This window comes from Sceloporus undulatus, chromosome 5 (genome assembly GCF_019175285.1).
Source record: "Sceloporus undulatus isolate JIND9_A2432 ecotype Alabama chromosome 5, SceUnd_v1.1, whole genome shotgun sequence".
Classification (NCBI taxonomy): domain Eukaryota; kingdom Metazoa; phylum Chordata; class Lepidosauria; order Squamata; family Phrynosomatidae; genus Sceloporus; species Sceloporus undulatus.
Genome location: NC_056526.1, coordinates 146,187,860 through 146,203,555, shown reverse-complemented (window position 1 = coordinate 146,203,555; position 15,696 = coordinate 146,187,860). Strand labels below are relative to the sequence as shown.

Genomic DNA, 15,696 nt, shown 5'->3' with positions numbered 1-15,696 from the left:
TTTATATATTTTTAAAATATTTCCAAGCCTTAGATTTTGAATCCATGGATGCAGAATCCATGGACTGGAGGGCCAACTTAGATTCATACATTTTCTTTTATATTTTATTATTGGAACATCATGTAAAAAGACAAACTACTTTGTAGCAAGGCTCAGCTACTTCATGTAGCCTTTCATTTACTCTTACATACAGAAAGGGAAGAGGGGAGAAAACAAACAAAACCCAGCTGGTGAGACAAAACTAAACAGACATGTACCAGAAGGGGAATCCACTACACGGATTACAGGGTCCTTAAGAAAACACACATACACACATATAAAAAGTCCTACTCATGCCTTTGGCTTGTACTCAGAAACAAACATACTCAGGCAATCATTTCTTGTACATTACCATCCCAAAGACCCAGCAGGGTGTAATGGTTTGAGTTTTGAACTAGGGTGCTAGGAGACAGGATTGAATCTCCTGCTTGCATGGAAATGCACTGGATGATCTTGGAAAAGTCACAAGAATAATCCTTCCTGAATAAATCTGCCAGGTCTTCTTAGAATCACCAAACTTGGCAAGGATATGAAGACACACACCAACAACATTCTCAGTCCACAATTGTAACAAATGAGCATATTTTCACAAAATACTGAGAACTTCACAAAAGCAACCCTGGAGTTTCTGCAGTTGAGAAAAATTAGCAAATCACACTCAAACCATAGAAACTGAGCCATATGGAAAGTGAATAATATTTGTACTTCTCACAGGACACAGGGCTGTATAGCAACAGGAGTTTAAAAAATTCTTCGGCAGGTTACAGACCGCCGAAAAGCAGCAGCCTGTACCCACCCTTTCCCCCGGTGGTATCAGGGCCTTAGCGGCCTAGAGCGGCAGCCGCTGAGGCCCCGATCCGCCGCTTCCAGGCCCGCGGGGAAGTAGCAAAAGGCCCCTTCCCCGCAGCAGGAAGGGGCGGCGGCGGGGGAGGAGGAGAAAGGCTGCTTGGCCCTTCCTCCTCCCATTGCTGGCGCAACTGTCTGAAGGCTGGCGCCCAGCAACGCAAAGCCAAGAAGGAGCTCCGAAACGGAGCTCCTTCTGTGCTGCGTAAAGGGCGTTCTAAGCCACCTACACAGCGCAAGGACGTCACGTCCGTGCCACCTCACGTTTGAAGGTGACGCGGTCATGACATCGTAATGGTGGGCCTGTGGAACGGCCGCTGCCATTTGTGTGCGCTCTGCGCGTGTTAGGATTAGGGACGTCCGGAAAGGACGCACTTTTCACCCTAGCACACAATGGAACACGCACTTTTTAGGCCCGTTTGTAATGGCCCTAGTTATCATAGAATGATTTTCAAGTCAACAAACATTCAAAATAAAATTCATTTTCCAGTTAAATATTCCTTCTATGGATCTCTCATATTATCTGCCATACATATTATCACTTTCCTTCCTTTCAACTACATTTCTTACTTCCTAAAGTGTAGTCTTCTGAATTTTATGCCAAAATCTCTTTTGTGCTATCACATATTCATGTATGAGTTTCACTATACTATTCATTACTGCTATTCTATTTGCAGCCTTGAATTTCTAATATACTAAATTTGTAACTTTTACTTAAAATGTTATCCACATACTCAAATGTTAAGCTAACATTTTATGTAATTTTCTTTCTGTCTTAGTATTTATTTTCTATTTACCTCGAATCATAGTGTTTCCCCACCTTTTCTTTAAATATTTCATGACCTTATCCAATCTTCACAAATTATTTATATTAGTTCTGGTAATTACTGTATAATTTGTCTATTCCATTCCATAACCTAGCAAACACTATCCTGGCTGCGAGAACAATAGAACAAGATTACCCCATGTGTTCCCCCCCAATTTCTCATCCAAATATGTAACAGAATGTTAATTTGTGATTAATTTTATTTTTAGTTTTAGTTTTGTGATTAATTATGTGATTAAATGTGATTAATGTGATTATTCTATCTGTATTTAAAGTGACTATAAAAATATTAAAAATTTAAAAAATTCTTAGCAGACTTCGTAAAGAAAAATGGTGTGGAGAAGCTGCCTTCTGTTTCGGCAAAGGAAACGCATCAAGAATGTTTCCCCAAATTTTCATAATCTCAATTTTTCCCTGCATTTTTGACTTCTAAGGCCCCATTCTCACTATGGTTTAAAACCAGATGTACCGAATCACAATCCAGTTTAAATGAGCATGGTTCCCACTTAATCCAAATCAACCGAAATGACTTGGAAAGGGGGACATGCTTTTTTTCACCCATTTAAACCCATGTCAAAAAGACGCTGGTTAAATCAGGGTCTTAGGGCTGAATTGATTTATTTAGAAATAATTGATCAGCCCAAGTGGGAACCAGTCAGATTCAAATCTGCCCTCCCCCCCTGGCTTCCCTGGCCCTCGGTCCTCACCTACCTTCTCCTCCACACAGCGGGCATTCTCTGCCAGCTCGGCGGCCTTTTCAGGTCTTCTGCCACCTGGCTGGCCTTCTCTGAACCTTCTCCGACCCGGCTGGGCCTTCCCATGGCCTCTCACAGCACTACCTTGTTCGCCACAAAGAAACGGAGATCCACTCTCGCAGCTGAACGGGTTCCTGGACCAAATCAGAGAATAGGTTCAGCAGATTTTCAAAAGGAAAGTGGGAATGAGGCCTAAAGGGGTTCAAATGTAATTCAATTTATCTCCTTTTAAATGTTTTTGTATCCATGATCATATAATCTGCCCCAGTTATGCACTGGAGAATGAAATGTAAGTATCAACACACACACAACACACTAAAGAGGTGTTTCCAAAAGTTATGTTTAATATTGTTACTGTTTGCTGTTTAACAGGCAGTATGGGTAACATCTAGCCTTTCACTAAATTGCCTACTAACATAATGTAGACTTTGAAGTCTACCAAAACAAGATGTGCATTTTATAATTGTAAATATTTTCAAAATTTATATGCCTAACAAGAATCTTCTGCACTGGCTTGAGGGGGGGGTATTTCTTACCTTCTCTAAGACCAGTTTGATAGTATTGTTCATTTCATTTGGGGATGGGAACGGCCACACTCCCTGAAAAATTTAGGAAGTTCATTCTGATCCATCTCTTTCAAGTATTCTCTCTTTGCAAACATAGTTTCATAAACTAGAAGGTAAAAATGTGTTTTAATAGTAATTATTAAGTTTCTTTTTATTGTTGAAAAACTTTAAAAATTCAATTTTCAGATAAAGGTTTGAAATAATTAAGTATATAATTGGTAAAAAATAACAAAATGAATCACATTACTCTCTTACATTCTGAAATACAGCCCCCCCCCCCCCCCAAACCAGAGAATTACTGGACATCAAGAGTTACCAACCTTAATAGTATGTCAAGCTGGGTTTATTATGAGATGATTAGTTGTTTCATGGGCTATTGGAGCAATCTAAAAATAACTCTGTGTGTATGTATCTTTAAGTTGCCAGTCAGCCTATGGTGAATTCCTTTAATTTCATAGGGTTTCATAGGCAAGGAATAGTCAGTGGTGTTTTTGCCAGTTCTTTGCTCTGAAATACAACTTAAAACCCTGGAAAGCATGTTCTTGTCAAGCACTACTGTTTGATCCAAGCCAGTAGAGCAAGCTTGGACACTGGAACACTAGCCCTCATTGCGAGGAACGTTTACTGATTCCTCCAAGGTCTGTATTGAAATAGGAACTGAAAAAATAACAAATTCCCTAATAGAAATGAATGGGAAAACCTATACGCACAAGTGCTCCATATAGTTATCATGTGAAAAAACTCATAGAACAGGAAAAAAGCTTTTATAGGACTGCTTTAATTATTTAAAAATGTGTTGCTGTTTTTTTGCACTGTGTAAAACATCTTTAAGAGGCATAAGGTTCAAGGCAGAAAAAACAAAAGTCTTACCAGACTCCCTGCTAGAATGCTATATATTACATATCTAAATATTCTGGGGTTTCATGTTGGTATACAACAAAGTTACAGTAACATCCAAAATCAAAAAACAGTGATACCTTATTGGAACACACAAAACAATGTATTTTGTGTATTTTAATAGGCCCAATAAGGGTATCATATTTTGTGGATTTTGGATTTTCTTGCATGGGAGAGAGGTTTTGACATTTTAAATCTAGGCCTAGAGCCAATTTTATGAGTGATATCATCAAACTATATTTATTCTCAAAGCAAACAGCTTTTGATAAAACATATAAGATCCTTTTGGTTTAAAACTCTCTGTTGTATTTGATGCCTTCTAGAAACTTTCAGAACTTAAACAGCTTGCAGAACTTAAAATAAACCCTGCCAGAACTGGTTCAAGATATTTAGGCTGGAATACTGAGATGCACCACACTTGTATAGTTATATTCATGTAGGTCGTGCAAAGGTAGCCCATCAAATAAATACAAATCAGTGGTGAAATAACATATATAAACCCCACTGATTTATTGATCTCCTTTTTTTGGAACTAATAATTAGATTTAGGTCATTACCTTTTCATAGAATCATAGAATCAAGAGTTGAAAGAGATCACAAGGTCCGTCCAGTCCAACCCCCTGCCATGCAGGAAATCTCAATCAAAGCATCCCGACAGAATGCCATCCAAGTCTGTTTGAAGACCTCCAAGGAAGGAGACTCCACTACACACTCTAGGAAGAGTGTTTCACTGTCGAACAGCCCTTACTGTCAGGAAGTTCCTCCTAATGTTGAGGTGGAATCTCTTTTCCTGTAGCTTGCATCCATGTGTTCCAGGTCCTAGTCTCTGGAGCAGCAGAAAATAAGCTTGCTCCCTTCCCATATGACATCCCTTTAAGTTTTAAACAGGCTATCATAATCACGTCTTAACCTTCTCCTCTCCAGGCTAAACTTCCCCAGCTCCCTAAGTCGTTGCTTATAGGCATGGTTTCAAGACCCTTCACACAATTTAGTCTCCCTCCTTGGACACGCCCAGGTTCTCAAAATCGTTTTTTGAATTGTGGTGCCCAGAACTGGACACAGTATTCCAGGTGGAGCCTGACTAAAGCAGAATACAGTGGCACTATTACTTCTCTTGATCTAGACACTATACTTCTATTGATGCAGACTAAAATTGCATTGGCTTTTTTAGTTGCCGCATTGCACTGTTGACTCATGTGCAATTTGTGATCTACTTGGACTCCTAGATCCCTTTCACATGTAGTCTTGTTCAGCCAGGTGTCCCTCATCCTATATCCGTGCATTTCATTTTTCCGCCCTAAGTGTAGTACCTTACATTTATCCATGTTGAAATTCATTTTGTTAGCTTTGGCCCAGCTTTCTAGTCTATTCAGGTCATATAGAATTTTGATCCTGTCCTCTGGAGTATTAAGTACTCCTCCTAATTCGGTGTCATCTGCAAAGTTGATAAGTATGCCCCCAATGCTGTCATCCAAGTCACTGATAAAGATGTTAGAGGTCAAAAATGTTAGTGGTTATAGGCTGGTCAATAGTGGATCAAAAGTAGATACATTGAATCAACACCAGTTTATTCAATAGGCCTCCTATATTTGTAACTAATAATTGCATTAAGCCCCAATAATCTATCCTAAAAAGATAGCATACCAAGCATTCTATCGATCTCATGTCTTGCCAAACCTATAATTATTTCCCATAAAAAAGTACCATCACCACTATCACACACTATGTCAAGATGGCTGGAAGTATGCTTTTCAAAAAGATAATGGAGAGAGTGGCTATGAAAGAACTAGAAAAGATCCTAAAATGCAAAGATATATGACTGAGCACAAACGTTAGACTCATATAAGCTTTTGTATTCCCGATTACCATGGATGGATGTGAGAGCTGGACAATTAAGAAAGAAGATAGGAAGATTCAAGATGTGATGCTGGAGAAGAGCACTGAGGATTACGTGGACAGTCAAAAAGACAAACAAATAAGTCGTAGGGCAGATCAAGCCAGAAATCTCCCTGGAGGCCAAGATGACAAAACTGAGACTGTCATACTTCAGACACATCATGGGAAGACACGTCTCATTGGAAATAATAATACTAGGAAAGATGGAGGGAAGTTGAAAGAGTGGAAGGCTGCATGCTAGATGGATGGACTCTACTAATGAAGCCATGCATATGACTTTGCAGGAGCCAAGCAGAGCAGTAGATAATAGGAGTCTTGGTCATGTTTCACCCACAGAGTCGCAATGGGTCGAGATCTACTAGAGGATGGTTAACAAAAACAAATGCTGACACCAGACTAAAAAACATCATCTTAATCCATTTGTGTATAAATCTATCATTAAATACAAGGTGAGTCAAAGAAAATGGTGCAAAAATACTATGGGATGTACTGAATGCTATAATAGATGCTCCTTATTGTTTGACTACATTACTTTACTAATGTTACTGCTTAACAGCTAAGTAATAATTTATATATAACAACTATCACTTCTTATCATTTAGCATCAGTAGTGTGATGGTTGCTACTATATCACAATTAGACTGTTGCTTTTCCATATTGACCATATGTTCACTCCATATTCTGAGCCTAAATATGTCTGCCAAGGTCTCCTCTTCCTTTGTGGAAGATTTTATCTGTTTCTCAAGCAATCTTAGTATGAGTACTGCTACTTGCCAATTTGCTCCATTGCTTCCTTTCTCAGGGTCCATTTAAACATTGCAAGGTGTATGTGGAGGCTGCCAAGATGCTTTTGGCAGCCCTCCACACACTCTGTGTAATGTTAAAAGGTTTTCTAATGCATGTGTCTCCTAAGTCACATAGAGTTTCTATGAGCCATTGCCATGGCTTCAAGGATAAGGAAATGTTGCATGAATTTGTGACAATGCACAGAATAAGTTGCGTCTACATGGAATGGCTTTCTTGTCAGCACTGGTAACTAGTGCTGTAACAAGTACACTGGCACTGTGGCAGACCTTAATGCTTCCCAATGGCAACTCAATGATTTTCAGTGGATGCGGGATTATTTTCTCATTTTCTATTTTGGAGTCCAATTGGGAGGTGGAAGCATTTGAAAGGAAGGAGGCACATGAAGGGCAAAAACATTTATCAAGTGTTTTGGTTCTGACCTCCTCATGCTCCAGTTTTTTATTTGAATTGATTGAAACCTCCACATTCACTTTATTTGGTGATTTGGTATTTGGTAGTAAACTGTACTCAAAACAGAAAACTGCCACCATCAAATGCTGTCCCTCCACAGAGTTCTACCAGAATATAGTTTCTAGGAACTGTGGACAGCTATGCTAGTCTCTTGCAGCAAATTAAGTCTTGTGTCACCTTAAAGACTAGTAATTTTCAAGCTTTTGTGAACAATGGCAAACAATTTTATATCTCAGAGCTGAACAAAATTAAGGTGCCATATATCAAGTCAAAATATTTCTCTATCAAGTCCAGTATTGTCTATTTCAGCAACTAGTGGCTACACCACACCTTAAGATGAGATCTTTCCCAGCACCTAGGCGCCTTACAGACGGGCCTAAGCGGTGCCGTCATTGCGCCAGGAATACGCACGAGGGGCGGCGCTTCCGGATGCGCCTTGCCCCTCGCACGTATGCCGTACGGCAAGATGGCGGCGCCCTATACAGACGGGCGCGGCCATCTTGACATAACGGACGCACAGCGTCCGGACGTCTAAACCCAGAAGAGCCGTCGCGAGTGCACGCTTTGGTACTTGCGGCGGCTCTTCCGGGTTGCCGGAAGGAGTGCGATTTCTGCACTCCTTTTTTGCAGCGCGGAGGAGTCGCACGGTTTTTCTGCTGTGGCTCCTCTGCGCTGCAACCGGCAGTGGCCCAAGACCGACCCTTTTGGGCGGTCTGTAACGGGCCCTAATCATTTTTACTGGAAATTATAGATACTGAACTGCAATTGTTTGAAAGCAATACCTGCACCATGTCACTGAACAATGCTAGTTCAAAAAAAGTAATAATAATCAGATGCTGTAATTATAATCTTGATAAAAGATTGTTCTGTAAAATAACATTACTAATACCTACAATGCTTCTGGTCAAGCCAGTCTTCAAACTGTTCAAATATTAGTGGTGTACTTAGGTCCAAAATTCCACATCGGCGTTTAATGCGTGCCATCATTTTACGGTATTCCTTTACGACAGCTAATAAAGTTGGCCCATGGTTCTTAGCCTGTAATTACAGATATATATCATTTTAATTTATTTTTGGGAAAATAAGTAAAGGATGACAGAAGAAAGCAAATGAGGAGTAGAAATGATAGATGTGTTAAGTAAGAAACTATTTAAGGCACTGAAAAGAACCAAAAAAAAGTCAGGAGTGCAAAACAATTTACAACTCAGGCAAATGCAACAAAGACTGAGCAATTACATTTATTGCACAAGATACTTTTATTCAAAAGTGTACAAAGCAGCAGTGGTTGGTGAACCTATTGCTACCAGTGCAGTGAATCCTCTCTCTTTTTTGTGACCAATCCTCCCATAGTTGCTCCAGGTTGTAAAGAAGCCATTCAGGAGCTTGGCTTTATTCCCAACAGAGTTTTGGCACCAGGGCAGTTCTAGTACAGTCTGGAGCAGCTGGAATGGAAATCCTGTAAAACCAAGTGTGCATTTGCTCTCCCCCATCAATGGATCTGATTCAAATCTCTGGTAGCTTACTATACTTCCCCTCCCTTGGCTCTCCATTGGGGTGAGAACTTGGCTGGGGCAAGCTAAGGGTGGGCAGGGATGATGAGGGGGCAGGGTGCCTGTGAGCACTTGGTGTTTACAGGGGGGCCTCGGGCAGCCTGGCCAAGAGCTGCCACTCAGCCCTGCAGCCCACAAGTGGCCACTGGGACCAGGTACTCCCTACTCTTAGGCTCTGGGAGAAGAGGGTCCCCCTTCGCCTTAGGCCAGAGAAAAGGTATGGGGGGGGCATCTGGTAGTCTTTCACTCACCCTTTATGACACTGCCAGGTGGCCATCAGGGGTCCAGAGAAGTTTACCAAGTGGAAGGCCACCACTGCCCATAATACCAGAATTTGGAGGTTTCCCAGCTTTTTTATGACCTTTTCCTCCACTCTATAAGGTTGAAATGTTGCCCCTAAGGTTTAGGATTTTATCAGACAAGGCTAACAAGTGGAATGTTAAAGAAATAAAAGCATTTTTGGCTGGTGCTTATCACACAGTGTCACGTCTCTCCTGCTGCTGTCTTATATTCCATTCTTTACTGTTGTACACCTTTTCATTGATGGACAAATAGGCCCTCAGTCTCACTGATACTCTATTACTCCCTTCAGGAAATAAATCCCTTCAATTCTATTTCTTAGGCAGCCACATGGTGTGAGTGGGTGAGATTATACTCTTCTATTCTTTCCGCCTCGCTTCTCCTTTCCAGTGACTGCAGCTGTCAATACCTTCCCAAAGGTGGCTGCTATGTGCATACAGTAGCACTGAGCTTTGGGAGGGGGGAGGACAAGTGGCCCTGGCTGCCATTGCCTTCCTGAAGTTGGCTCCCGTGTGCACATTCACACAGCAGATAGCTTTGGAAGGCAGTTCCCACTCCTTCATGCCAAAGTGTGGGGCTGTGCATGTTCACACAGCAGTCCTATGCTTTGGGAGGAAGCAGGGGGATAGGTTATACTGGCTGCCAACACCTTCCTGAAGCCAGCTGCTGTAAATACATTCACACAGTAGCCAGCTTCTGGAGGTGGTTAGCTGTCATGGAATCTTATCCCTATCTTCCTCCCAGAAGGCAACATTTGGCAGTGTGGAAAACAGATGGACTGCCAAACTGCTATTGTGTGCAGCACACTGGTGTGATAAAGTCCTCATTTATTCTTCAAAGGAGCTCTAAGCTAAAATATGCTTCTGCTGTATGATGTCTAAAGCAGATCAGAAGGGAACAGGAAGATGCCTCAGCTGTGACTAGCCTTTTATTTCCAAAGACAAGGATCCACCATTTTGTTCGTAGATCATAGAATCATAAAATCGTAGAGTTGGAAGAGACCACAAGGGCCATCTCAATCAAAGCATCCCTGACAAATGACCATCCAGCCTCTGTTTAAAGACCTCCAATGAGGGAGACTCCACGACACTCCGAGGGAGTTTGTTCCACTGTCGAACAGCCCTTACTGTCAGGAAGTTCCTCCTAATGTTGAGGTGGAATCTCTTTTCCTGTACCTTGCATCCATTGCTCTGGATCCTAATCTTTGGAGCAGCAGAAAACAAGTTTGCTCCCTCCTCAATATGACATCCCTTCAAATATTTAAACAGGGCTATCATATAACCTCTTAACCTTTGATACCATCCACTGCTGGAATAAGAATCTTTGAAATTGAATTTAGCCATTAGGTGGGGAAAGTTTCCACTCTCTTGGGCTAGACCAGAGGAACAGGAGTATAAATGAACCATTACTATCTTCTCAAATCATTTCCTGACCAAACTGCTGGACTAAAACTAATGCCCATACATAAAAATCATCCATGTTCAAGTTCCTGAGGGAACTGCTTAATGCAAGTTTCACTTAGAAGCTAAGCATAGTATCAGTCATTGCTACATGATGTATTCTAAGACAACATTACCTTTATCCTTAATCTGGTTAATCGGCAACGATCAAGCCATCCTCTGATAAGTTTCTGAATACAAATGGCAGCAGAAACTATTTTATCCTTTGTATGTGCCTTTCGCACCTGAGCAAAAGCTTCAAAGATTTCGAGGTGTGGCCCAATTCTTTTGACTTTCTCATTAATTAAATTAATAGCATCTTTTTTCCTACAATGAACAAATGCAGAAAGTGAGATGCATACTGGTTTACCAGCATTCTAAAAATTCACCAACTAATGTGACTGATGTTAACACATTAACTATGCTTCGATCAATAACATTCTGCACGTATTGGTTCTCATGAATCCTTTCCATAAGGTCATGTTTGGGTAAAGTCATGCACAAGTTTCAAAAGTGTAGAAAAGGTGAACTGCTCACTCGTGGGAAGTGCTGCATAAGGTATTTCCCACAGTATCTGATATTGCTCTAAATGTTGAACTCTTCCTCCATAATCTAAATATATCATTGCCCTCCTCAGTGTGCAATTCAGTTTTTACTAGTTGTTGACCTTTAAAGCTTGGGATCCAAGTATATGAAAGAAGGTGCCTTGTCTTATGAACATGGACAATTATTAAAATCTTATTTGGAAGTCCTTGCCCAGATACCCCAACTTTCAAAGGACTGGATGTTGACTGGAGGCCTTTTCTGACTCAGCAATGCAACATCTTTTCCCCAAAACATACCACTTTGTTACATTTTAGAAGGTAATCATTTTATGATTATTGATTTTGACCTTTTACTTCCATATTGTTTTTCTTCTGTGGTTCCATAGCTCTTATCGCTTTTTCACTTGGGGAGAGAAGAGACGCTATTTTGATGTGTTATTTGAAAGTAGTCTCACAAATTTCTTTGAAACAGCGGGAATCAAATCTTGCAAATTAATCAATATAAATATATTTGTTTATTTATTAAAATATTTACATCCTGCCTCGTATCCAGGGATCTCAGTGCAATATAAAATAAAACAAATTTAAACAATTTAAAATGGTTTGAAAAACAGTAAACAATAATGTATAGTCCAAAATCATATTAAACTGTACAACAAATACTAGTTAAAGCAGATAAAGCAATATACAGGTACAAATGGAGTGAAATTGTTAGAACTCTAAGGCTTAAATAAAAAGCCATGTTTTAATTTGAAGTGGTGCCAATCAGTAATTTAAGAAGAAGGTATTCCACAACCAAGGTACTACAACAGAGAAGGCATTTTTCCAATATCCTTCTCCAGTGTATTACTGTCACTTCTCGGACACAAAATAAGGCCTCTCCAGCACAGGTCAGTTTTGGGACAGGCCTACAAAGAAAGAGGTCATTTAGGGCTTTAAATGTTATCACTAACTTCTTGAGTTTGGATTGGAAATGTATTAGCAGCCAGTGGAACATAGCTGCTTCATTTTGTTCTGGTTGCCACTTTATAGTTGTCTGTATGGACAGCACTGGATAACTTACAGTTGTAACCTGCTTAGACACTGCTAGTTCAGTATGAAGCGGTACATTAATACAAATGCATTTTCCCCCATGATATGCTCATGAAAAATGGCCCTGTGGCTATTTTTTGTCAGAAAAGGAAGCTACTTTAAGATATAATTCTGTATGCATTTACCTGTTGTGTGGTTTATATACAACATGTGCAGAACACTTCAGAGATTGTCACATGCTTTATTGAAAAGCAAGAACAAGTCTACCTTTTTAGTACTTGGATGAGAAATAATCAACAAATATCATGTGCTGTAGGCTATATTTCAGAGGAAGCAACTGGCAAAACCACCTCTTAGTATTCCTTGCCCTCTTTGGTGGAAGATCTTCAATATGGGATTGCATCCATGACAGATTTAAAAAGTACATTAGAATTCTAAATTCCTCAGCTTTAAATTTAACCCATCATAATTTTTAAAACCCCAGTGATATTATTTGGAGGGATTCAAAAGGACAGGTCACACTTTTGCCTTCATTAATATATATTATTTGAATTATAGATTTTAGTTCAGATACTGCCACTAATTAGTTTTGGCTGATATTGAAGTATTTTGTATGCCCCATTTATAAAAGCTGTTTACCCATCTGTTAATAGGTTGGAAGTGATTAAGGGACATTTATTTTGGCTGTCGTAAAGGCCAAATAGATTTTGAGCCGAAAATATGTGACTAAACCAGCTGGAGGGGTTGCCAAGTTCAAGATCAGATGTCTGCCTCCTCCCTATCCAATCACCTACCAACCCACATTCTCTCAAAGCAAATATTCTGCCTCCTTTAACTGGCCCAGCCTTCCTATTTTGTCCAAATGTAATTTCTAGTGTAATTGCAATTTGCTTTGAATTGGCTGGTATACTATTATATTCAGCCAAGAAGCTGCTGCTTGCTGTGCAGTGACCTTGAAGCAGAACGTCTGTTATTTTCATTGATAACTGTGTTTGGTATATGGGTGGCAAATCTACTGAGAACAGTTATAATTCTAAAATGGAATGTTTCTTTTGGTGGTCTTTTTTTTAAAAAAAGGAAGCTCACTGTATTGTTTGGAAAATGCATGGTCACACTTAAAACAATAACAACAGATAACAGTGTAAGCCACAGAGGACATAGTTGGGCCTTTCCAACTTGGTGCCCCTCCCAGTTGTATTGGAGTAAAACTCCCAGCATTCCGGGCTGGCATGATGGTCACTGTAGTTCAGCACATCCGGAGGACATCAGATCTGTGAATTAAATAGGAGGTCATAATAAAAGGAAAGTGAAAAGTCAGTGTTGTGGAGATAGTGTGGATTTCTAAGAAGCATAGATTATCTTACAGTGCATTTGCTGTTGTTGTCCAGCTTTCCCAGTATCATTGGGGGGGTTTTCCAATGACTCGTACCTTCTCATGATGTGGCCAAAGTAGAACAGTCTCAATTTTGTCATCTTGGCTTCCAGGGAGTGGTCAGGCTTGATCTGTTCTAGGATCCATTTGTTTGTCTTTTTGGCTGCCCACATAATTCTTAGCACTCTTCTCCAACACCATATATCAAATGAAATGATTTTCTTAACTGTCCAGCTCTCACATCCACACATGGCAATAGAGAATACAATGACTTGTATGATTCTAACTTTCATGCTTCGTTGTATATCTTTGCTCTTTAGGATCTCTTCTAGCTTTTTCATAGCTGCCCTCCCTGTTCATAGTCTTCTTCTGATTTCCTGACTGCAGTCCATGTTTTGATCAATGTTTGGTCCCAGGTATGAAAACTCTTACTATTTCTATTTCCTCACTGTCTAGGTTGAATTTGTGTAGATCCTCCATGTAGATCATTATTTTTTATATGTTCAGCAGTAAGCCTGCCTTTGCACTTTCTTCATTAACCTTCTTTAATAGTTGCTCTAGATGAACTAGGTCTATGATGTTTTCTGCTAGTAGTATATTGTCATCCACATATCTTAGATTGTTGATTTTCCTTCCTCCTATTTTCACTCCTTCTTCTTCTGTGTCCAAATTTGCTTTCCATATAATATGTTCTGCATATAACTTGAACAGATATAGGGTGAAAGGAAGAGCCTAGGTAGTTAAAGCAGAATCATAGCACTATAAATGTGTTGTGTGGGGTGGGGGACAGGATTAATAATGCAAAGAAAATTACTTGGTGGTTAGCTTTCCAGAATGCATTTCTCTTTTTTACACTACAGAGTGTAGAGGGAGAAAAGCAACATGTGGATCTCTGAAAATCCACAAAATAATATGGAAAACTAATACAGTATGACATCATATACATTCATTATATAGTTCTCAAACCTGCTTCTGATATTTAAATGGTGCACTGAATAATGGCACATAAGGAGGCTAGGAGCATTAAATCACTGATAGGCAAACTTCTGCCAAGAGTATGTCACAAATCAAGTTCAGAATATGAGATAATGCATGTGGGCAGTTTCTCTACCTCATCTCACCCCAAGACTTCAGAGACGTCAGTGCCTTGGTGTGATTTTGCATCTAGCCTAGTGATCTTGATTGGAAAATAAGCAAAGCACAGCACAGAAGGACCAAGAGGAGGTCATGCCTATATGCTCTCCAATTGTTCCAGTTTAGCAGGGAGAATCACGATTAATCCTCTGTTGTCCCACTTGTTCAACTGTTTTTAAAATGTCCCAGTTTCTCTCTCCTCATCCAACTGCAAAATAAGTTCAAAGTACACACGTGGTTTATACTCAATTAATTCAGCAGTGAGGAGAAGAGTGGGGAGAGTTTTCCCTTTCCCTGTAGACTCAGCCAAAAACAAACTACTGCATCCTCTCCTAGCTTTTGTGTTTTCCTCATAACTTTGACTATCTTGACCACATTCTGAAATTGCCTGGCCACATGCATCATGGTTTTCATCTGTCAAATATTGGAAGGTAAGTCCAGTGGTTTTTGTCATCTCTGTACCGATATACTGTGATTCAAGTAAGAATGGCTGAAAACTTTGCTTATTTTTTGCTAAACCTTTTCTTTTTAAAAAAAAAACCACTAATTTCTTCACAACTTCAAAGGAAAGAATTAGAGAGCTTTTTAAAAAAAAAACTGAATGTGGCAGAGAATGTAAAACTGAGTGCTTTGCACAGGGTTTTGGGTGCTTAACTCTTAACCTTCTGACTTTGAATCCTCATGTGTTTGATTTAGTAGTTGTCACTTAAGTATTGCTTGTCATCCTTCTCTTCATCTTTCACAACTACATGGTAGGCAATTAGAGCATGATCTTTTCTATATCTTGGAATTGCCATATCAGTTCTTAGGAACCAGCATCCCAAATCATTAGCTAGGATGGAGTGCACTGCAGTATTACCAGTACTTGAAGGGTCCCTGGTCCCTGGGAGCCTTCAGAAGGCCCCTAACCCAACCCTCCTGAAGTCTGATTACTTTAGAATTGTGCCCTACACAAAGCTAATCCACACTGCAGAAATAAAGTAGCTTGACACTTTAACTGCCATGGCTCCATCCTTTAGAATCCTGGGATTTGTAGTTTGGTGAGGTATTTTGTCTTGTCTATCAGCGAGCTCTCATGCCTCACCAAATTACAAACCCCAGGATTCTGTAGATAACACATGGCAGTTAAAGTGGTGTCAAACTGCTTTATTTCTGCAGTGTTGATACACACTCAGTTAATTGTCCAAGACTGAAGTTACATTCTAGCACACAACAGCTTTCTAAAGGCTGAAATGTTTGTCATAC

General features: G+C 40.0%; 1 protein-coding gene across 1 annotated transcript in view; it reads right to left on the bottom strand.

Annotated features, from left to right (window-relative positions):
• Positions 1-15,696, bottom strand: part of IQCM (IQ motif containing M) — a 126,633-nt gene that overhangs the window by 64,405 nt on the left and 46,532 nt on the right. The window contains exons 8-10 of the mRNA XM_042469674.1: positions 10,506-10,695; positions 7,969-8,117; positions 2,416-2,597 (exon numbers count right to left, since the gene is read on the bottom strand). Coding sequence (XP_042325608.1) covers positions 2,416-2,597; positions 7,969-8,117; positions 10,506-10,695 — 521 coding nt within the window. The remainder of the gene's footprint in view (positions 1-2,415; positions 2,598-7,968; positions 8,118-10,505; positions 10,696-15,696) is intronic.